This window comes from Eleutherodactylus coqui, chromosome 4 (genome assembly GCF_035609145.1).
Source record: "Eleutherodactylus coqui strain aEleCoq1 chromosome 4, aEleCoq1.hap1, whole genome shotgun sequence".
Lineage (NCBI taxonomy): Eukaryota > Metazoa > Chordata > Amphibia > Anura > Eleutherodactylidae > Eleutherodactylus > Eleutherodactylus coqui.
Genome location: NC_089840.1, coordinates 226,176,106 through 226,199,382, shown reverse-complemented (window position 1 = coordinate 226,199,382; position 23,277 = coordinate 226,176,106). Strand labels below are relative to the sequence as shown.

The 23,277-nt window shown below is 47.6% G+C and overlaps 1 protein-coding gene across 1 annotated transcript; it reads right to left on the bottom strand.

The window, feature by feature from the left end:
* Positions 1-321: 321 nt before the first annotated feature.
* On the bottom strand, positions 322-23,141 carry CDK1 (cyclin dependent kinase 1). The gene is made up of 8 exons (XM_066600802.1): positions 23,058-23,141; positions 19,319-19,375; positions 17,521-17,677; positions 12,691-12,814; positions 10,796-10,966; positions 9,795-9,958; positions 3,017-3,158; positions 322-680 (listed from the first exon to the last, which is right to left on the bottom strand). The coding sequence occupies exons 2-8, from the start codon at positions 19,359-19,361 to the stop codon at positions 567-569; spliced, it is 915 nt and encodes a 304-aa protein (XP_066456899.1). The 5' UTR covers positions 19,362-19,375; positions 23,058-23,141; the 3' UTR covers positions 322-566.
* Between the last annotated feature and the right edge of the window lie 136 nt (positions 23,142-23,277).

Sequence of the window (23,277 nt, the reverse complement as noted above, 5' to 3'; positions counted from 1 at the left end):
AAAAAAAAAAAAAAAAAGTACTTTCACTGAGTCCATTCTATTATGCGCACGAAATATGCCAAAAAAATAGTGCTGAGCCTGCCCTTAGTATTTCAGGGGGTGAAATACACGGTGAAGATTTGTAGCATAAGAGTGCGCATGCTGTTAAAATTTGCCCCACATTTTAGTTCAATTTTCCAATTTTAGTTTGGCTTGTTTGAACGGTTTTTTAAAATAATAATCGTTTTATCTAAACGGGGCTTTAGATCCCCAAGTCACCAACAGCAGCCAGATGTAAACAGCATTTCCTAATTAGTCATAGATGCTTACTAGAGCCAAGAATAATTAGTGAATATATATCTTTATTCAAGTCCTTGCTCGCAGTTCTTCCACTGTATTTGTACACGGCACACTATTTACAAGAGCTGAAGTACAAGGCTCACATGTAAGTACATTAACTGCAAAGTCTGCAGAAAAATAATGAAACATGACAAAACACAACATAGATATACACAGACAGTAAAGTAAAAAATAAGAGTGGCGATTCATAGAATTCTTTACGTTGGACCCAGGATGGGTGTCGGGATTTAATTTTTAATTTGATTGGCAGGAAGATTTGACTTATCCAGATCATCAAAGTAGGGATGAAGCAGGGCCTGCCTGGCAGAAATCCTCTTTGCAGGGTCATAGACCAGCATTTTCTGTTAAGAAGACATAGAATATTTAGCGTACAAAGATGTTCTCAGAGCAGGAAACCAGGCTGAAATATAACACAACTTATGACGTTATACTTGAGCAGACAGTGGCATAGAAGAAAATCTTCCTCTCCAGACTGGCATCTAGTGCTAGCACCGCCGCACAGGAAGGTGCCAGAGCTCAAAGGATCAGAAATTGCTCTCCCATGAGAAGTTCCACATATTTATACATCACGTGGACTATTAACCGCTTAAGGACATGGCCCATTTTGGGCTTAAGGACGCAACGATTTTTGGCAGGTTTTCTCCTCCATTTTTCAAAAGCCATAACTTTTTATTTTTCCGTCGACGCGGCCGTATAAGGGCTTTTTTTTTTGTGTGACGAACTGTAGTTTTTATCGGCGCCATTTTTGGGTACATTGACTATTATTAAAAAAATATGATAAAAAGTTTTACGAGATAAGGGAGAGAAAACGCATCAATTCTGCCATAGATTTGTATTTTTTTTACAGCATTAAAGGGGTTCTGACATGAAAAATAAAAAATTGTACTCACCTTGCCTGGCCCGATCGCCAGGCATGTCCCCTCCAGCTGGCATCTTCTGTGCCTTTAAAGCAGAGCAGGAGCGGTCAAAAAGACCGCTTCCTGCTCTGGTCCGTCCGTCAGGCACTTCCGAGGTCAACGGACGGACCGCTCACAGCAAGCACGTCACAAGCAGTGCTTGCTGTGGGCGGCCCGTCCGTCCGGCTGAACTCCGGAGTGCTGCGCATGCGCAGTGGAGACGCAGCCCGTCCTGACTCCTGTTAGAGGGCACCTCTCCACTGCGCATGCGCGCGATCCCGGAGCGGCGCGGCTGCTGCAGGAAGAAGACCCTCCGATGTCAACAACAACAGAAGACAAGGTAAGTGTTATCTTTTTATGCTTTAGCAGCCATTAACCCATGGGTTCCCTGGGTCCATTAGGCAGACCAGGGAACAATGGCTGCTAAAGCATAAAAACATTATTCATGTCAGAACCCCTTTAATCATGCAGCATAGATGACAATACATTTTTTCTGTGGGTCGGTACGGTTACAACGATATCAAAAATTTTTCTTTAAGGTTTTAACACTTTTCTGCAATAAAAAACCCTTTTTTGGAAATCTTTCAAAATCGCTGCATTCAAAGTCCTGTAACTTATTTTTCTACGTACGGAGCTCCATGAGGGCTTATTTTTTGCGTGACGAGCGGTTTTTATTGGTATCATTTTGGGGTACATATGGATTTAGGGAGGCAAAAATGCTAAAAATTAGCACTTTGCCTCACTTTTTTTAAGAGTTTTTTTTAACGCTCTTTTCCGTGCAGTCAAAAGCATGTGCAGCTTATTGTACGTGTCGTCATGGACGCTACAATACCAAATATGTGGGGTTTTAATTTTTTTTTTATGCCAATATGAGAAGCAGCATTAAAAAAGGGGTTTTTAACTTTTTTTAACACAATTTGTGTCCCGCTAGGGCACTTACAGTACACCACTGATGAACGCTTATACAGTGATCACAGGCTATGGCAATACATCAGCCATGCTCTCTGCCATTATATCGTGAGAGCCCGGTGACGTCACAGCGCTCCCTCTGAACCCCTCCCATGCCGCGATCTACATAGATCGTGGCAGGGAAGGGGTTAACAGCGGGTGGGGGGTGTGATCTCCCTCTATCCCCAGGACGCAAGTTTATGCCCTGTTGCGGAAAGTACCCCGCTGCTAGGACGTAAACTTACGCCCTGGAGCGGGAAGGGGTTAAAAGTGGTTGTTTGCACAATTCCAGTCGTCCTTGTGTTACATGGACAGCCATTCATCTGAATGACCATGATGTAATACTGAAACCTGGTATTCAGCCGACACCCCCAGGGCTGCATTCTGAAGGAGATGGTCCCACAGAACACACATGTAAAAGATGCAACACCAATAAAATTAAGAGACTTAAGACCCATTTACACAAAGATAATCTTTCAAATGATTGCATAAAGTGTTAATGGACACCAATTGCCATTAACACTATTATCTTCATTTGCGTGTAAAAGGCCCTCCGGTGGCAGTTTGCAAAGCCCAGCATGTGAGCTGTGCTCTGCACACAGCTGCATTGTTCTCACATGGGCGGCTGGCAGAATACATTGTAATCTCCAGCTCCCGTGGCGATAACAGTGTGTGGTCTGTTTGCAGATAGTTTCTCTCTGCAGCTGATAAATGTATTTTAAGCTAGTCTTAAAATCATTGGACAAAGAGTGCACACAACGTTTATCGCTCATTTGCGATAGTTTGAACAAATAATTGTTGCGTGTAAATGGGCCTTTACTTCAAATACTTACAGATAGCAACTCAAGTCCATCCTTATCAATGTTCTTCACGTTGGATGCAAGAGTGCCTCCTTTCCATTTAGGAAACGTATTCTTGTAGTCTTGCAGAGACTCCACCTCTGGCCAGACTTCATTATTAGGTGTTCCCAGAGCCCTGTATGATAATAAAAAAAAAGGTGGGAATGAATACATAACCCTTTTTATATCAACACTTTGGAGTTACTGTTTTGTCTAGCCAAAAGAGTCTGCAACCCAGTTTCTGCCACCAGTCATCCTCAGCCCCTCAATTTCTCCTGTTGTCATTTCAGTACAATTCATATTGAGGTTACTGCACCAACAAGCAATCAAGTTTGGCATCCACATAGCGCTGAAATTTCAGCACTAGCACAGATGTAGCTGCTCAGAATCTTAAACCCTAAGGCTGCATTCACACAGGGCGGATTTGCCGCGGTTCTGCCGCAGCAGATCCGCCCGTGGCAAAACCGCCCACGGCCGCTAATCTCGGGATTAGCCAGCCATGTGGATGAGATTTCTCAGAAACCTCGTCCACACGGTACGGCTAATCCGCTGCGGTAAATCCGGTTGAAACCGTGGCTGCGGCCGCCGCAGCTTCAAAAGATTGAGCATGTCTGTTTACAGTCGGTTTTTTGTTTATTTATGTTACGGCCGCGCTCTCCTCTATGGGAGAGCCGTCCGCAACAGAAAAGCATGCAGCCGGATGGCTTCAAAGCCGCCGCGGCTTAAACCGCGGCGGTTCTCCTGGCGGAAATCTCACGGTTTTTGCTGCAGCCAAACCGCGAGATTTCCGACGGGAATCCGCTGTGTGTGAACCCTGCCTAAAGTGAGGGGTCGAATGTGCCGCAGAATGTCCGTGCTGACCCTCTGCATGCAAATTCCATGGCATTTACAGTAGCAGCAGAGTGGATCAGATTTTCAAAATCTCATCCACAAGCTGCTGAAATAATCTACACATAACCTGTGCGGACATTGACACGGGGTGCAGAATTAAATTTTATTGCAGTCTCCACTGCGGGCGATTTCCACAATAATGCGAGAAAACTTGCTTCAAACTGCAGACATTGCTGCGGACATTCTGCTGCCGATCTGCCCTCTTGTGGACCCAGCCTAATGGTGCAGCCACTTTTCGATTTTGGTGCAGATCTGCAGCAGATTTCACCCTTACAATTGAATTCACATCTGCTGCTTGGAGAACGTGTCGGACACACAGCAAGCAGCACAACTCCGGCATTATGTATTTTAATCTCTTGACAAAAGACACTGGAGCTTCAGAAGCTAATAGTCCTGGAACATAGGAGGAAGAAACAAATTATGAAGTGGAACTACAATAAAGGTTTAGAATTATCTGCTGGATTTAACCATAAATATTTCATGAGGGATAACCACTTTAAACTTGGCCAAAATATTAGATGAACGGTAGCCGGATCTTATGATTTTGGCTTGGCAACTAGCCTAATGTGAATGGGGAAGAAGCTGTAGGGCATGCTGGATTACAACATGCCCGGTCCTTTGTTTTCATAGTAGATAATCCAGCAGAAGCATCAGACAGTTGCTTATATCCCTATTGAAAACACATGCACACATGGATGAGCATGCACATGAAGTGGAGGTAGGTGGTTCTGTGGAAGAGTGGCTGTTCATAATACGCCGAGGTGTATAAAACCACCTTTAGTGACAACACGTTTGAATGATATAGCAGGTACAGCATTGCAGCCATTTTCAGGCCACGTTGACTTCAGTTCTAAGTAATAGCCCTTTTACAAGAGCCGATATTCTTATAAAATAACTGCACGAGCGCCGACGTCAACGCTGCGATTGTCAGAGCTCGTGCAAAGAGTCTACACAGAGACTTGCCGGAGGCTCGCTGGCTTCTCACTCAGCGCTTCACCTACTATGTGGAGCGGGGAGCATTTACACAGGACCAGAAGCCAGTGAGGTTTTTTTAAGCCCACTGAAAAGTCAGCTTAAACAACCACAAACAATTTTTTCCACATTCACATAGAACAATTATCGCTCAAATTTGAGCGAACGAACTTTGAGCTATAATAGTTGTGTAAATGGGCCTTAATCTCCACTTTGCTTAAAGCCAGTTTCACACAAGCATATTAATTGTTCCAGCCCAAACAGAGCCCACAGAAACGAATGGGAGCAGCAGAAATAGTTGAATGTAAGCATTCAGCCAATCAGATAATCCCATGACAGCGGCACACGCTATTAAAACAACTTGTCCGACAATGAAATTCGCTCACCGATCCCATCTCCTAAACTAGCACAAAATTATTGGCTGGAAAACCCAGTTTCACCCACATCATGACTTGAATGAAACAAGACCAACATAATGTGTGCCAGGTAGAGATGAGCGAGCACCAAAATGCTCGGGCGCTCGTTACTCGGGACGAAATTTTCGCGATGCCCGAGGGTTCGTTTCGAGTAACGAACCCCATTGAAGTCAATGGGCGACCCGAGCATTTTTGTACATCGCCGATGCTCGCTAAGGGTTCCATTTGTGAAAATCGGGGCAATTCAAGAAAGTGATGGGAACGACACAGAAATGGATAGGGCAGGCGAGGGGCTATATGTTGGGCTGCATCTCAAGTTCACAGGTCCCACTATTAAGCCACAATAGCGGCAAGAGTGCCTCCTCCCCCCCCCCCCCAACAACTTTTACTTCTGAAAAGCCCTCATTAGCAATGCATACCTTAGCTAAGCACCACACTACCTCCAACAAAGCACAATCACTGCCTGCATGACACTCCGCTGCCACTTCTCCTGGGTTACATGCTGCCCAACCCCCCCCTGCACGACCCAGTGTCCACAGCACACACCAAAGTGTCCCTGCGCAGCCTTCAGCTGCCCTCATGCCACACCACCCTCATGTCTATTTATAAGTGCGTCTGCCATGAGGAGGAACCGCAGGCACACACTGCAGAGGGTTGGCACGGCTAGGCAGCGACCCTCTTTAAAGGGGCAGGGCGATAGCCCACAATGCTGTACAGAAGCAATGAGAAATATAATCCTGTGCCACCGCCATCAGGAGCTGCACACGTGGGCATAGCAATGGGGAACCTATGTGCCACACACTATTCATTCTGTCAAGGTGTCTGCATGCCCCAGTCAGACCGCGTTTTTTTATAAATAGTCACAGGCAGGTACAACTCCGCAATGAGAATTCCGTGTGCACCCACAGCATGGGTGGCTCCCTGGAACCCACCGGCTGTACATAACTATATCCCATTGCATTGCCCATCACAGCTGAGGTAATGTCATGTTTAATGCAGGTGGGCTTCGGCCCACACTGCATGCCCCAGTTAGACTGGGGTTCTTTAGAAGTGGACACGTAGTTACAACTCCGTGTGGACCGACAGCATGGGTGGCTCCCTGGAACCCACCGGCGGTACATAAATGTATCCCATTGCAGTGCCCAGGAATGGTGACGCTAATGATTGCAGCATCGCCGCTCACCATCTGGGTAGACTCCTCAAAGTTTCCAAGGACCTGGCAGATGTCTGCCAACCAGGCCCACTCTTCTGTAAATAATTGAGGAGGCCGACTCCCACTGCGCCGCCCATGTTGGAGTTGGTATTTCACTATAGCTCTACGCTGCTCATAGAGTCTGGCCAACATGTGGAGCGTAGAGTTCCACCGTGTGGGCACGTCGCACAGCAGTCGGTGCACTGGCAGATGAAACAGATGTTGCAGGGTGCGCAGGGTGGCAGCGTCCGTGTGGGACTTGCGGAAATGTGCGCAGAGCCGGCGCACCTTTCCGAGCAGGTCTGACAAGCGTGGGTAGCTTTTCAGAAAGCGCTGAACCACCAAATTAAAGACGTGGGCCAGGCATGGCACGTGCGTGAGGCTGCCGAGCTGCAGAGCCGCCACCAGGTTACGGCCGTTGTCACACACGACCATGCCCGGTTGGAGGCTCAGCGGCGCAAGCCAGCGGTCGGTCTGCTCTGTCAGACCCTGCAGCAGTTCGTGGGCCGTGTGCCTCTTCTCTCCTAAGCTGAGTAGTTTCAGCACGGCCTGCTGACGCTTGCCCACCGCTGTGCTGCCACGCCGCGCGACACCGACTGCTGGCGACGTGCTGCTGCTGACACATCTTGATTGCGAGACAGAGGTTGCGTAGGAGGAGGAGGAGGGTGGTTTAGTGGAGGAAGCATACACACCGCCGCAGATACCACCACCGAGCTGGGGCCCGCAATTCTGGGGGTGGGTAGGACGTGAGCGGTCCCAGGCTCTGACTGTCCCAGCCTCCACTAAATTCACCCAATGTGCCGTCAGGGAGATATAGTGGCCCTGCCCACCTGTGCTTGTCCACGTGTCCGTTGTGGAGTGGACCTTGGCAGTAACCGCGTTGGTGAGGGCGCGTACAATGTTGCGGGAGACGTGGTCGTGCAGGGCTGGGACGGCACATCGGGAAAAGTAGTGGCGACTGGGAACTGCGTAGGGCGGGGCCGCGGCCGCCATCATACCTTTGAAAGCCTCCGTTTCCACAACCCTATACGGCAGCATCTCCAGGCTGATAAATTTGGCAATGTGCACGTTTAACGCTTGAGCGTGCGGGTGCGTGGCGGCGTACTTGCGCTTGCGCTCCAACACTTGCACTAGCGACGACTGGACAGTGCGCTGAGAGACATTGGTGGATGGGGCCGAGGACAGCGGAGGTGAGGGTGTGGGTGCAGGCCAGGAGACGGTAGTGCCTGTGTCCTGAGAGGGGGGTTGGATCTCAGTGGCAGGTTGGGGCACAGGGGGAGAGGCAGCGGTGCAAACCGGAGGCGGTGAACGGCCTTCGTCCTACCTTGTGGGGTGCTTGGCCATCATATGTCTGCGCATGCTGGTGGTGGTGAGGCTGGTGGTGGTGGCTCCCCAGCTGATCTTGGCACGACAAAGGTTGCACACCACTCGTCGGTCGTCTTCACTCTCAGTGAAAAACTGCCAGACCTTTGAGCGCCTCGGCCTCTGCAGGGTGGCATGGCGCGAGGGGGCGCTTTGGGAAACAGTTGGTGGAGTATTCGGTCTGGCCCTGCCTCTACCCCTGGACACCGCACTGCCTCTTCCAACCTGCCCTGCTGCTGCCCTTGCCTCCCCCTCTGAAGACCTGTCCTCAGTAGGCGTAGCAAACCAGGTGGGGTCAGTCACCTCATAGTCCTGCTGCTCTTCCTCCGAATCCTCTGTGCGCTCCTCCTTCGGACTTACTCCAATTACTACTACCTGAGTGAGACAACTGTCTCATCGTCATCGTCCTCCTCACCCACTGAAAGCTCTTGAGACAGTTGCCGGAAGTCCCCAGCCTCATCCCCCGGACCCCGGGAACTTTACAAAGGTTGGGCTTCGGTCACGACAAACTCCTCCAGTGGGAGAGGATTCGGAACCATTGCTGCCCATTCTGGGCAGGGGCCCGAGAACAGTTCCTGGGTGTCTGCCCGCTCCTCAGAATGTGTCATTGTAATGGAGTGAGGAGGCTGGGAGGAAGGAGGAGTAGCAGTCAGAGGATTCAGAGTTGCAGCAGTGGACGGCGCAGAATTCTGGGTGGTCGATAGATGGCTGGATGCACTTTCTGCCATCCACGACAGGACCTGCTCACACTGCTCATTTTCTAATAAAGGTCTACCGCGTGGACCCAATAATTGTGAGATGAATGTGGGGACGCCAGAAACGTGCCTCTCTCCTAATCCCGCAGCAGTCGGCTGCCGGCTGCGATACACAGGAGCTCGGCCTGTGCCCACACCCTGACTTAGGCCTCCGCATCCTCGCCCTCTAGGCCTACCCCTACCCCTCAGCATGCTGTATTACCAGTAGTGCAGAAACAGAACGCTGTAATTAAATGCGCCGCTTATTGGCCTGTGGTTGGAGGCTGACTTCCCTTACGGAACGCACAGCAGATCCAGGAAACAATTTTGCGCCAGCCTGCTGTAATGCTTAGCTGCATATTAATTAGGACTACTACCCCCAGCAGATACTGTAGGCAGCGTATAATATGTATACTGTTTCCCTCTGGCGGGATGACGGCGCTGATGTAACAGACAGCAGATCCAGGAAACAATTTTGCGCAAGCCTGCTCTAACGCTTAGCTGCGTATTAATTAGGACTACTACCCCCAGCAGACACGCAGTAAACTGAAGACGGTCACAGGCAGCCCAAATATAGTATTTCTCCCCAATTTTTTGGAAAAAGCCCACTGCCTATATAGCCTGAATATCTCTTTCCCTGCTTCACCAGTACTGGCCCTATACTCTGTATAATGACTGCAGACTGAGGACGCAATGCTCTGCACGGCCGATATACAAAAAAAAAAAAGTGCAACACTGCTAAAAGCAGCCTCAACAGTACTGCACATGGTCAGATGTGGCCCTAAGAAGGACCGTTGTGGTTCTTGAAGCCTAAAATCACTCCTAACGCTCTCCCTATAGCAGCTCCAGCATCAGTAGCACTTTCCCTGAGCTATGTCAGAATGCATCTGTGGCGAGCCGCGGGAGGGGCCGATTTATATACTCGGGTGACACCTGATCTCGCCAGCCACTCACTGCAGGGGGCTGGTATAGGGCTTGAACGTCGCAGGGGGAAGTTGTAATGCCTTCCCTGTCTTTCTATTGGCCAGAAAAGCACGCTAACGTCTCAGAGATGAAAGTGAAAGTAACTCGAACATCGCGTGGTACTCGTCACGAGTAACGAGCATCTCGAACACGCTAATACTCGAACGAGTATCAAGCTCGGGCGAGTACGTTCGCTCATCTCTAGTGCCAGGATAAGTCGTCTTAACGCACCCTTTACATACCTGAATATTCTGAAGAGCTGGTCTATTTCAGAATCTCCATGGAAGAGGGGCTTCTTTGATGCAATCTCTGCAAATATAGTGCCTATACTCCACACATCAACTGGTGTTGAATATCTCGCAGACCCCAACAGAACTTCGGGTGCTCTGTACCATAGGGTCACAACCTGTGAAAGAAAAATATGGCATTGAATTAGGAAGACTTCATGCAATGTCTACAGGAAAGGGGCCTTTGCAAAAGAGACCCAAGTACAAATTTGGTGCAGCATCAAGAATTGCAACATGAGGGGGCTATGCTGCATTTTCAGCACATGTTGGGAGTGGTACAGTTTTAGGTCGCCTGTCCGTGGTCATAGCGTATTTCCGCTGCGGGAGAACGCTAAGGTCACCGTGATGTACCCATCATTAATGATCGGAAGATCGCTGCGATATATCACCTGTGGACAGGAGGCCTTAGGATGTGGGTGGGGAAGTAAGTTCAACCTATGTCATTGTGCATCTTTTCACCACCTTTGATGTAAGGCAAACTGGCTGCATAATTCTTCCTCCCACTGCTCTGCAATGAGCTAGGGCTTCTAAGCCTCTTCCCATTAAGCTAGTTACATATTACTTTTTTAGCTCCACCAAACTGAAAGAGTGCACCTCAAAAACATTAACCCCTATTGGTCCCATTCCAGTGCAGTTTTCTACATAAAAGATGGAAACCCGAGACGGAGAAAGAAGTGGAGCAGCAAATGTAATGCGAAAAGAACCCAGACAAAAATGGAAGGATTGTAGTTATCTGTAGGATTCCTGCAAGAATATTTGCAGGAGGTTTCGACTGTGAAAGACAGAATGTAGGCAAGTTTTCCTTTGCCTTCTATTATAATCCACTTAAAGACTTAGTGTTCCTTTAAATGTGCCTGTACCTCAGTTGCCTCCATAGCCATTTAGTGCTTGGGGTGTGTATTACATGCATTTGTAAAATGCCATGGTGTATCCCATCGTATTCCATTTTCTCTTACCTCATGTGTGTACACACGAACGGGGATGCCAAATGCTCGGGCCAGCCCGAAATCAGCCAACTTTATGACTCCTTTACTGTCTATTAACAAGTTCTGAGGCTTCAAGTCTCTGTGTAAGATTCTTCTAGCATGACAAAACACAATGCCTTGTAGAATCTGATGCAGGTAGCTCTGTCAAAAAACAAACACATTGGAAATACAAAGCAAGGTTTACAGAACCGATTGTAGAAACATCAGATATCTTAGGACACACACAGCTTTTAACTGCAATTAGCGCAGCGTACCAAGCATCGCAATACAACGCTCCCATTGATTTTAAAAGGGCTTCGCAGACCTGCGCTCAGATGCAGGGTTTGCAACGCCGTGATTTTTGAGCACTACCTGTTATGGCTTTCAGCATTTCCGCATTTCACGCACCCCATCACAATGATGGGGCGCATTAAAAAGCGCTGTGACATGCATTTAAAAACGCAGTAGAATACCGCTGTTCCAAGTGGCATCTAACTGAACGCATGCAAGAGTGGCCTGAAACCACTCAGACGCGCTTTTTACCTTAGCGGTTTGAATGCCTTGCTAATCGCGATATAACTCATTGATTTCAGTAGGACCTCGAAGACCTGCATTTGAACACGATTTTTGAACACGGTCTGCTCTCTTTTGGGATTTTGAGGTTTTTAATGCACCTCATCACAATGATTGGGTGCGTTAAAAGCTCTGTCAAACGCAGTAACCTGCATTCAAAAACACTGATAAAACTCACGGTAAAACTGCGTTCAAAATCGCAGCGTTTTACCAAAACAGTGTGAGAGTGGCTGTATGGTAAAGCACTGCGTTAAACAAAGACCCGCAGCATCTTACTAGTGTGGAGATGCTCATCCCCGCGTTTTATTTGCATATGTCTACACATGACAGCGTATCTCGCGCCACCATGCACTGGCTTCCTGTTTTGTTTTTAATTTTACTTTTCTTCTAGTGTCTTAGCAACGTTGCATAAAAACCGCTGTACATAGGCAGTGTAATTGGAGAGTTTCAGTATGCCCCCATAGAGAATAGGGCTTTATCGTGCGTAATACGTGGTAAAATAAAACGTGTATAATTGCATTAAAAAAAAAAGCAAGTGTAAGTGGAACTACGAAAAATCCGTGCATTTGAATTGCCTCGCTTTACTGTGCATTATACACGCATACATCATGTGCTTAATACACAATTCAATTACACCTTGTGAGAGCCCGGCCTTACCTAAAGTAACCCCTCCGTGTCCACCATCTGTATACATATGACCTAACGGCTCATTTGCACAACGAAATGCATAAAACGCTGGGTTACGTTTTACAGGTCTGAGACGGCTATTGCCGCATCTGGCAGCGAGTGCCCTGTGCATGACTTTTTGCAAATTCTCCACTCTGTCTCATAGCAGAGTTGCGCATGTATTGTTGCCCATATGCAATGTATTGCGAATGGACAACGTTACAGATGCTACCCATACAAAAATATAGGGCTCTAATCGGTGAAAGAGAGCATGCTGCAACCTTTTTAATATGCATATCTAAACGCAGTTTTTACACACCCATATGAACGCATGAATGAAAATTCATGTTTTCACCGCGGCCATGCATCGTATGTGTTATACGTGCCAAATCACAGTTGTGTGAATGAACCCTAATTATTGATGCACCATGCAGATTACATTGAATTAGGAAAAGAAAAAAAAAAAAAAGAAAATTTGAATTTTATATTATTTCTGCCCATTTTTCTTTATACAAAAAGTAAAATTAAAAGAAACAATAAGAAAGCACAATCTATACCACAAAAATAAATTGGGCATCAAAAATAAATTAATTTGTTTTGATGTGGACATACGGATCTGGTCATGAAGGGGTTAAACATAAGGTTACCTTTACAAGCATCGAGTCCAAATATTGACCACTGGGAATGGAATCCAAATACTTCTTCAAATCCATGGAAAGAAATTCAAAAATAAGATATAGCCTTGAATCTTGCATTAAAACATCCAGAAGGCTGCAAGAGTGGGGAGAAACACATCAGAAATTAATTACTGCCGCAATTAAAGAGTGGCTGCACCATCAGACACAATCCCTGTCAGAACGCAACGCCTGGAGCCAACAGCTGATTGCTGTGAACCGGACCCGAGGCAAACCGGAAAAGCTGCAGAATGCCAGAGGACCATTCTGCAGCAAAAAGTCCAATTCCACACTATTGGGTTCACAGCTGATCACCATTATCTCTGTAAAAGGGTTTTTATAGTACTATTTGCATAGTCACATTCAACAACCCATAATATTTGTATTTTCCCTTACACCCCTGGCAGGGCCCATGAGAGACCACCTCCCATCGCGGACAGGAAACATCTCTGAGATCACAGTAAAGGCAGGATCACCTCCTCCGTTCCCATTTTCTATCCATAGGACATAAAAAGTGGTGTACTGCAAGGTCTCACTCCCAAAGTAAATGGCGCAAGAGGTTACCTGTCCAGAGTAAGCCTCCACTGGGAAAGCCTCAAGTCACCCTCTTGCCTCCCACCGTAGAGGCCGGGCTCCCCCATCTCTGGAGGTTATGAAGGGAAGTGCCTTTCTCTGCCTTATGGGATCCTTCTCCTATAGTTATGGGAGATCCCTTCAGTGGTGGTGTTGCTGTGCTTGGACTGGAGGATTTTGGCATGGGACCTTTTGTTTTATCTGGTGCCTTCATTAGCAGATGGAATTCAGGTGTGTATTACACCTAGTATACAAATAAGGAAGATGGAATAATACCTCCACAGTGCCACCTATTGGAAGGTAGCATTCCTTCAAGCCAAAGTTAGACTTTCTACAAGACTTGTAATAAAGACTGAGAATTAAAAGCAAAGCCCGACTCCGTGTCTAGGTGCTCTCCGGAAGGAGAAAAGTTAGCGTTTCTGACCCCCGTCCCAGGCCTCTCACTAGTAAAGCCAGACTTCTACTGTAAACTGATTAAGGGCAAATACCCTGAAACAGCTGTCTGTGCATGGAGTCTGTTTTGCTTTTAATTCTCAGTCATTGTTACAAGGCTTGTAGAAAGCGCACTGTGTGATTCCTTATATTAAAGGATAACCTATATTAGATCATTTAAAATAAGCTCCTAGGAAAAAACAACCAACTCATAACGATAGTTTCTACTAAGTCTGGATGACCAGATTAATAGAGTAGAAGGACCAAAATCACAGCAGAGTGGCCTCTAGAGAAGTAGGCCAATCAAAAAAAGTGTGCACCAGATGTGATCTAAGCTATTCGATCAGAGGTAGGCGAGTATATTACTTCAGTGCCAGGCTAGATGCTATAATGATACACTGCCCATAGTGTTGATTCTCTAAAGGCAGTGATCGGTTCTCAAAAGGTTGGTTTATGATCTAATATGTTCAATAAGAGAGAGGAGTATCACTCCTCAGTGCTAGATTAGATACGGTAATGATACACTGCCCATATAGTACTAGGTCCCTATAGACAGCGACCGGTTCTCAGAAACTGGTTCAATGCGTTTCTGCCGTGTAAACGGCTCATCAGGAACCAAAGTAGAACCTGCCTATTGATTTGTAGTGCCAGCCAAATGGTGGTTTTTTTGACATGTCACTTCTGTCCTTGTGGAAGATTGAAATATAATAAAAAAAAAAAAAAAAAAAAAAAGAAGAAACATCAAAGCCCCCCCCCCCCCCCAATGGAAGAATGAAAGCTGCCTCACATCATACTGCGATCGGGTAGGCAGTTTACCAAGCCACCCGTGGGGATAGCTCGATAGGCATTCTGCCAAGACAGCCCTGGGGCCTTTCAGAAGGCCCCAGGCTGCCATGACACCCGCACGTCTCACTGCGTGTTAAGTGTCAGAACTGACAGCGGCATTTAGAGGGTTAAGAGTCGCGATCAGTCATGCGGCAGATTGCAACTGTTGCCGATGGGTGTTGGCTGTAACAGCCTGCACCCCTGCTGTATGATGATAGCCGCGTGGTCTCTTTATACATACCCTGACCCCGCAGAATGTAACTGTATGTCCTATAGCAGGAAGGTGGTAAAGATCTCAGAGGTTACAGTTTCCTGTCCGGATGGGAAGCCGGGTCTCATGGGTACAGTCATGGGCTCATGAAAAACAGATTACTGCCAAGTATCGTATTTTTCCTTTATAAGGACCCCCCACCCGCAAAGCGGGGGCAAAAAGTCAGGGGAAGCTGCCTGTACGTACAGCTGATTGGTGGGAGGAGGAGTTCCCTTCAGCGCTCGCTAATCAGCTGTTGGTACAGACTGCTCTCCTTCCCTGCTATGTAGCTCGCAGCTGTGTGATAAGGAATCGCATGTCCGCTCCACAGCAAGGGAGGAGAGCCGCCCGTACCAACAGCTGATTAGTGGAGGCAGGGGAGCAGCAGCAGTTCTTGCCTGCGCTCACCAACTAGCTGTCCGTACAGCAGCTCCCCTTCGCTGTTGTGGAGCATTTATCACACAGCTTCTGGCTCCATAGCTGGGGAGGACAGCCGCCCCTACGTACAGCTGGTTGGTGCCTAGTTGTGCTGAAATGTATATCTAATACCCAACCATAATGAGAACTGTCATGTAGGGTTCCTGAAGAGTTGGGTGACAACTAATGGAATCATTACATTGTTACTCAGCCCTTCCAGGATCCTGAATGACAACTGCAGATTAAGCAAGCATTTATACCACATACATCGCTATAACTAGTCAAACATGGCATTCAGGGCTCCTGGAAAGCTGGGTGACAAGACCACCAGTACATTTACACTCAGCTGTCCCTGGATCCTGAATGACAGGTTGACTAGTGGTATATACTTTATTTTGAGGAGGTACGACTGCTCTTTATGCCTCCTGTAATACCTCCCTCACTGCCTGGTCTGGGCGAGTTAAAATACCCCCCCCCCCCCCATTTTCCTTTTCTATAACCTAGGTGCGTCTTATAAAGCAAAAAAAAAAAACAAAAAAAAACCACAACTGTAATCTTATTTATTGCCAAATAAGCTGTATGAGGTCTTGTTTATTGCAAGACAAGTTGCAGTTTTCGTTAATACCATTTTGGAGTGCATTTTTTTATGGAAAACACTAGGATATTAGCGTTTTAATGACCTGTGACACTCAGAGCAGCGGCGCAGGACACAATGGAGAGCGAGGAGAGTATGTGCCCATTTATTTTATGACCAGAGGAGCAGTGTTATTAAAAAGAATAATCTCAAACAACCTGTTTTTAAAAAGCTATCATTATCTGACCTCCATAGGGCTCCTGCACACAGGCGGATTTGTGGAATCCGGGGTCGCTGGCTGCTTCTGGATTCCGCAAATACTGCCCATAGCTTTTTATGAAGAACCCCTGCTCACGAGCGGAAATCAACTGTGATTTCCGCTCGCGGCAGAAAAATTGCAGCATGCTTTATTTCTGTGAAGTTTATGCCTGGACTGCTTCCATTGAAGTCAGTGGAAGCAGTCTGTCCCGTGGCCCTTCCACAATTATCACTGCAGAAAGGTCACGGGATCCGCGTCATTGCCTAGCACCGGTATGGCATAATCTGTACTGCTCATGCATGCCGGCACTTCCACAGTAAAGATAAATAATCCAGACAGGCAAGCAAGGTCACCGGGCAGGCACAAGGATGGATCCTGCTGCGGGATCCCACATGCTAGATCTCACCCTGTTATGACCTTTGTTGATACAGCTGTACGGGGGCTCTTTTTAGCAGGATGACCTGTGGTTTCTATTGGTACTATTTTGAACATATGACTTTGCTCAATTTTTACTACATTTTTCAGAGATCGGGTGTCCAAAACAGCGCAATGCTGGCAATTTGTCTGACCACAGTCACCATGCAGAATAAAAAGTTTATTTTGCTAGACTGGACTGGACACAGCAATACCAAATGTGTTTGTTTTGATTTTTTTTTTTATTATATAGGAAGGGTAGTTTACACTTACCCTTTATTTTTTTACAATACAAAAACTTTTACTTATTTTAAATTTTAGTACCCATAAGGCCGCCGCCTGCAGACGAGCGGGTCGGATCTGGCGGCGAGAATTCTCGCCGTGGGACCCGACCCGAGCGCCTGCAGAGACGAGCGCATACTCACCCACGCCTGGCTCTTTCATGTGCCGGCTGCCGGCGCATGCGCAGACCGGAACCGGCGACCGGGTGAGTGACGTTTCTGTGCGAGGCTCTGCGAGCCCCGCACAAAAATAGGACATGCCGCGGTTTGTTTGCCGCGTGACATTTCGCGCGGCCAAACCGCGGCCGTCTGCATAGGAGTGCGTATTGTAACGCACTCCTATGCAGGCTTTGAGCGGCGGAAATCCCGCCGCAGGATTTCCGCCCGTGTGCAGGCGGCCTTAGGAACTTGCATAGGTTTGATTACTTATACTGCAACATTTCAGCATTACAGTACATGGTATTTCTGCAGCCATTCTAGACAGGTCACAGACCCGTATTAATAAGTAGAAATACATGGCAATCCTGGGGGCCTTCAAGACTCCCGATTTCGGAAATTTAAAGAGTTAATAGAAGATCTCAGCGTAAAGACAGATTACAGCTGAGTATCAGCTGTTAAAGGTGGCTTACACTGGCCGTGCATGGAGTGGGAACAGCTCCCAATACAGGCTCAGTGTACCCAGGATGCCCATATATGTCCTGTGTCTCTAAGGTGTTAAAATGCCTTTTCTAAACATGGGTAGGTTAACTTCAAGAAACACCAAAAATCCGGCACTTACCACACAATGTTCGGATGTTGAAGTTCCTTGAGCAGAGAGATTTCTCTGATTGCGGTACTAGGCACACCTTCCTCTTCATTTTCCAACCTAATTTTCTTCATGGCAACAATCTGACCGGTTGCCTTGTGTCGTCCTTTATACACGACCCCATAAGTGCCTGAAAATATAAGATGTACTTAGGAGTTTTCACTTATGCTTTATAAACCCTGGCACAAGTTTATACAATGAATCCTCTAGGAATCAGCAGGGACATGGCTGTAAAATATTGGTCTGACCTTTCTGGTTGTGGGATTCCCAAAATGCACAGCATGGTCCCACCACAGCGCCACAAATTGTCAGACTACAAGATCTCGCTGCTCTGACTACACAAGCATTATCAGCTGCGCTAATGCAACACTTACAAATCAGTAAGTGCTGTAGTAATGTTATTGAAAATACATAAATGGTGGTCAGTAATAACCAAATACAGAAACAGATATTACATAAATGGAACCTATCAGGAAATATTTCCTGCCCAACCACACAGGAAAACGATACCAAAACGCTGCCTTTTACATAGAGCTGTTGTACTCTGAAAGATGTGTTTCAGAGATTTTTTTTTTTAAGAATTGACCATATGTGGGTGAGCACTCCTCTCACTGGCTTCCCATCTTACTTCTAGATTAAAAGGTATCTTCCTTTTTGCATATAGGAGGGGGGGGGGGGGAATAAACTGTCAAAAGACCTCTCGGAGCCTAGTCTATAAAGCCTTTATATTTTCTTTATTTAAAGGAGTTACCCAACAGTCGGATTGCATCACCCATCCAAAGAAGGATAGGTGATAGAAACCTCATCGGTGAGGGTCCGACTACTTGAACCCCCACCGATCACCAGAACAGGGATCCTGTGACCCCCCCCTTCACTGCATTGCTTGAACTGACGAGGAGCTTGAATGGAGCTAGCCAAGGATGCACGCTGCTGCTTCATTCAAGTTCCTCCTTACTGCAAGGGGTAGAATGATTAGGGATACAGGACTCATGGTGATTGTTGTGGATCCCAGTGATTGGAACGTTATCCCCTGTCCTGTGGATAGGGAATAATTTTCTATCTTGGCACAATCCCTTCAAACCAGACAGAAGACAACAGCAACTAAGTGTTACTTCCTAAAATTCTGCCCGGAAGGGAGATACTAGCGATTGTTTTAAAAGGGATTCTGTCATAAGAATCTCCATTTCCAAGGTGCCACATGTAAGAGAACCTGCACATATGATCGTAATGAACAGAATATGTGTTTCAGCAGAAATGAACTTAAAGTCTCTAACACCGTATGGTAATTGACCCACCTCAAGTCACGGAGGCGGACTGCATGAGCAGAGTCACAGCTTCCAGTAATTAAGCACACCCCCTCCACTGCCAGTGACATCAGCGCCAACCATATTTAAATCTAAATCGCATGCCTGCACTGTGTAGCCGTATGCCCCTGCTGGAATTGGACATGCACCACTGAAGTTGAAGTATTGGGCAGAGGGACGCACAGTGCTGCATTTCACCATGGCTTGTGCCGATGTCAGTGGAACCATTTGTGTGGAAGCGGTGACTCCGGGCTCACACGGCAGGCCTCTGACTCGAGGTGGGTCAATTACCATACAGCATGGGAGAACGTCAAAGTAAGTTTCTGCTGAAATTAATATTCTGTGTAGTACAAGAATACGTTCAGGTTCTGCTACATGTGGCAGGTAGCTCTATGGTGGCACCTTAGTAACAAAATTGTGATGACAGAATCCTCTGACCAGTAACTGCACTTTAGCCAAAAACTTACCCTCGCCAATTTTTTCTATCTTTGTATATTCATCCATTCCCATAGATCTCTACGTTCCTAGATAAACAAAAACACAGCTATAAAAACACGGAACAAAGATGGTATATTAAAAAAAAAAAAAAGTGTAAAACAAAAAAAAATAGTTCACATCATTTACACTATAGATGCAATAGCTCAACACCAACCCTTTACACGGTAGCGTCACTTCCATAGTATTTGTAGCCCAGAGACAGACCTGATCCATGAATACAATTGAATGAAAAGCAGTATTGCCAGTCACATCACTGATACTGGGTGCAGGGATGTTCTAGAAGGGGAGAGGGCACAGCTCAGGACTGCCGCTGAAGAGAGGTGATGAATAGGTGCCATACCAGGGACGTAGGCCTATTAGATCGCACCCAACGACGATGTTCGGCTTCCTCCCAATAACAAACACTGATGGCCAAGTGCTACATTTGCTGGAGACTGGGGCAGCTTCCTTTTGAGAAGGGAGCAATCACAACAGATGACCCTATAACATCCTGCGTTCTGGTAGAAGACATAGAAGTGAATCCCCCAAAGGAATTTAAGACTGTTACCCCATTAAGGGGCCTAACGTCACACACGTGCCAGGAAGTTGCTATTTAGGCTTCGTTCACATCTGCTTTATGGCATTCCATCATGGGAACAGTAAAGTGGAATGCCAGCAGGCGACAGATCTAACCATTGTCAGGAAATGAGTGGCATCAGACAGGGCAGATTGGCAGGTTGTCCTGTTCCTGGACAATACAAGGCATCATGCTGCGCCATTTTTGTGCCATTGGCTGACAGATGTGAACACAGCATGCTGCACTCTCTCGTATGGGAAACAGTTGAACAGCCTGACGGGAACCCAACGGACCTCTTTATAGTCAGTGACGGTCGCTGGGCGCTGTTCCGGTCAGTGAAGTGATGGTTCCAGCATTTTCGTTGTTCGATCTCTAAGGGCTCATTCACACCGTTTTGGTCCGTGAAAAACAAGCCAATTTGTGTGTTTGCGCCTCTGACGTCTATGATGCATCCATGCTCACTGCGTTTTTCATGTGCGACAAAAAATAAAAACCACCATGGAAGGTCGGTCCAAGTGATGCCAGTTTTGTCACAATCCATAGAAAGAGGACTGAAAGTGGGTTTAAATGTATATTCGTTGTCCCCTACACCTTAAGGCCCCCTGCCCACAGGTGTGATTTCGCCGGCGAATCACACCATATGAAGCTTTCCATAGCGCTGCTGTGGAGAGTGCCGGCCCCCCGTCCATGAGCAGAGAATCATTGCGATTTCCCGCTCGCGGCCGGTAATTCGCAGGATGTTGCGAATTGCCACGATTCTCCGCGGTCAGCCTATCTGTCAGAGAGGCTGACAGCGGAGATCCGTCTGCCGGCTCCCGCGGCAGAGATCCACCAAGGAATACCGCAACGGCCCATGAACAGGGGGCCTAAACGCACCAGCCTCACACGGTCGTAAGCGTAAAACACTGCAAAGGGTCATGCAGTACACCTTTTTTTCCCCCCTGCTTTTATGCGCCATCATGAATACACACCGCCCACACGCAATGCAATTGCGTATGGAAGCGCGTATATATCCTCCCATAGTGAACATTGGCCTTCATCTCATGTATCAACACTGCAAAATAGAACACACTTAATTTTTTTGCGCTCGCGTGTATTACGCAATTCTGACAGGCCAACATGATTGGAACTGAAGAAGCCAATGTAACTGTTTGCCTGCGAGCCATTATGTATCAAACGGGCCATATGAGAGTCAAATTGCGTACTTGCGGTGTGCCACCAATCGCCATGCACTATTGTAGGGTGTATGCACGTGTAATACGTACCAAGATACAGCATGCTGTAATTTTTCTTAGGCGTGTATTTAATGAAATTCCTGTGAGCAGCACCATAGCAGCTTGGTACAGTGTATCATGCGCATAATACTCTGTGCCCACGCACTTGTGCAAGCACGACCTTAGACTTTAAAGGGGTTGTGCCAAAATACTGAGAATCGGGACCCCATCTCCTGTCACTACAGGGTCGAGTGTCCCCCTGCGGAGACATCCTAATGAGTGGAGTGCTGGCCGAGCACATGTGCTCGGTTCTCCGTTTATTGCAATGCGACCACCAGAAATACTGGAATGCCTACCGCTGACCTCCGCAGTCACATTGACAGTGAATGGGGCGTCGATGCGCTTGTGTGACCAGCACACCATTTAGTAAGGCCACTCTCACACAGGCGTTTATGGCATTTTAAAGATGCTGTACTAAGCTTTCACTGAGGCTTCACGTTGTGTTTCCAATTCTGTGCTAAATGGACGCCATCTGTTCAATTTTAGTGCACTGCAGCGTTTTTAACACACCGCGTATTACAATGATGGGGTGCATTAAATACACTGTTGAACGCAATGTTTTTACAAATGCCTGTGTGAGACTGGCCTAAGCTTGCATCGAGGACAAGTGGGAACATGGGAACCCGCTGTTCATGGAATGGGTGGCATCTCAGCAGCGGAACCCCCACAGATCAGCAAGTTGTCTTTCAGCTTTTGAACCCGATACGGCCCTTTTCATACAGTCTTGTTCCGTGTGTGGACAATGCACACAGGTGGATTTTCGCTGCGGAATCTGGAGCAGGCGTCCGCCCCCGGATTCCGCAGCATTAACCCTCCATAGCATGCAATGCAAAGAAAATTCTTCACGAACGGAAACCAATTGCGGATGAAGAATCGCAGCAGGCTCCATTGTCATGCGGTTCCGGCATGGCCGGCTTCCATTGACTTCAATGGAAGTCGTCTGACCCATGGCCCGTCCGCAATGGACATTGCGGACAGGCTGCGGGTTTCGTGGGAAAAGCAGTTTGAAAAAGAAAATCCGTATTGTGAATGTCTAACAGCAAACCGTGCGGACCATCCGCAGTACTGGGAACCTGAAAGAAGAGAGGTCCACGCGGCCGCCTACACACACGTAAGCAGGGTCACCCGCCGCCGTCATAGCTGGATTTCGTGCGGGAAGCCTATACGGGGCCAAGACAGGAGACACGCTGCAGAGTAGGGGGTGGGAGAAAATGGGGGTCGCCACTTTAGGCCAGGCTCACACGAGCGCAATTTAATTGCGTATAACGAACGCAATGCACATGTGCATAAGACGGCGCCTGAATTCAATGACAGATTGGCGCCGCACACCGGTAAAACCATGTTTGGTAGCATAAGCCCAGCCTCAGAGAGCACGAATGGAACCGCGGACGCAGCTACATGGATTGAGGTACTATTTTTATGCGCAAGACTAACCCTGAGGATCTACATCCAGCGAGGGTGAAGGAAGACCGGTATACAGACCCTCACAGGGACCAGGAGGACCTAGAAGGCAGGGCAGTGATGGGGAAGGAGCTTCTGGAATTACTTGCACGGTCCCTTTAAATGTAAATGAACACTTTGTTGAGACCTAAGCTGCCTGTGCGCGCCCAACTGCCGAAGAACTACAGGTCGCAGCATGCCCAGCACACGTGGGAGCCTGCCAAGCTTATAGGACCCAGAATATACCACCGTGCGTTCTAAGGTTCCGAACCTACGAGGCACAGCAGGGCGTTCTAGAACCCGGAATTACCTAAACGTTCTAGAAGCCGCAACCCCCACTCTCTCCTTCAAACGCCGCAGCGCACTCGTCCCCCACACCCGTCACCTCCATCCCCGCGTCCAGGAGTTCACCGGACCCCATCCACACGGAAACTTTACCTCACACAGCCGCTCTTCCTACTAACACACGGCCAGCCGAAGACTGAGAGGATTTCAAACCGGCCGCTCAAAACTCAAGCGGCTCAGCCAATCAGTGCTGCAGTGGATATTCAAAGCAACCAATCAGCTGCAGGCATGGATGACGGCGCGAAACGTACGAGGAAGGGCGGTGAAAAAAAGAAGCTGCGGGAGGGGATGAGACAGAATTTCTCGCCAAGCG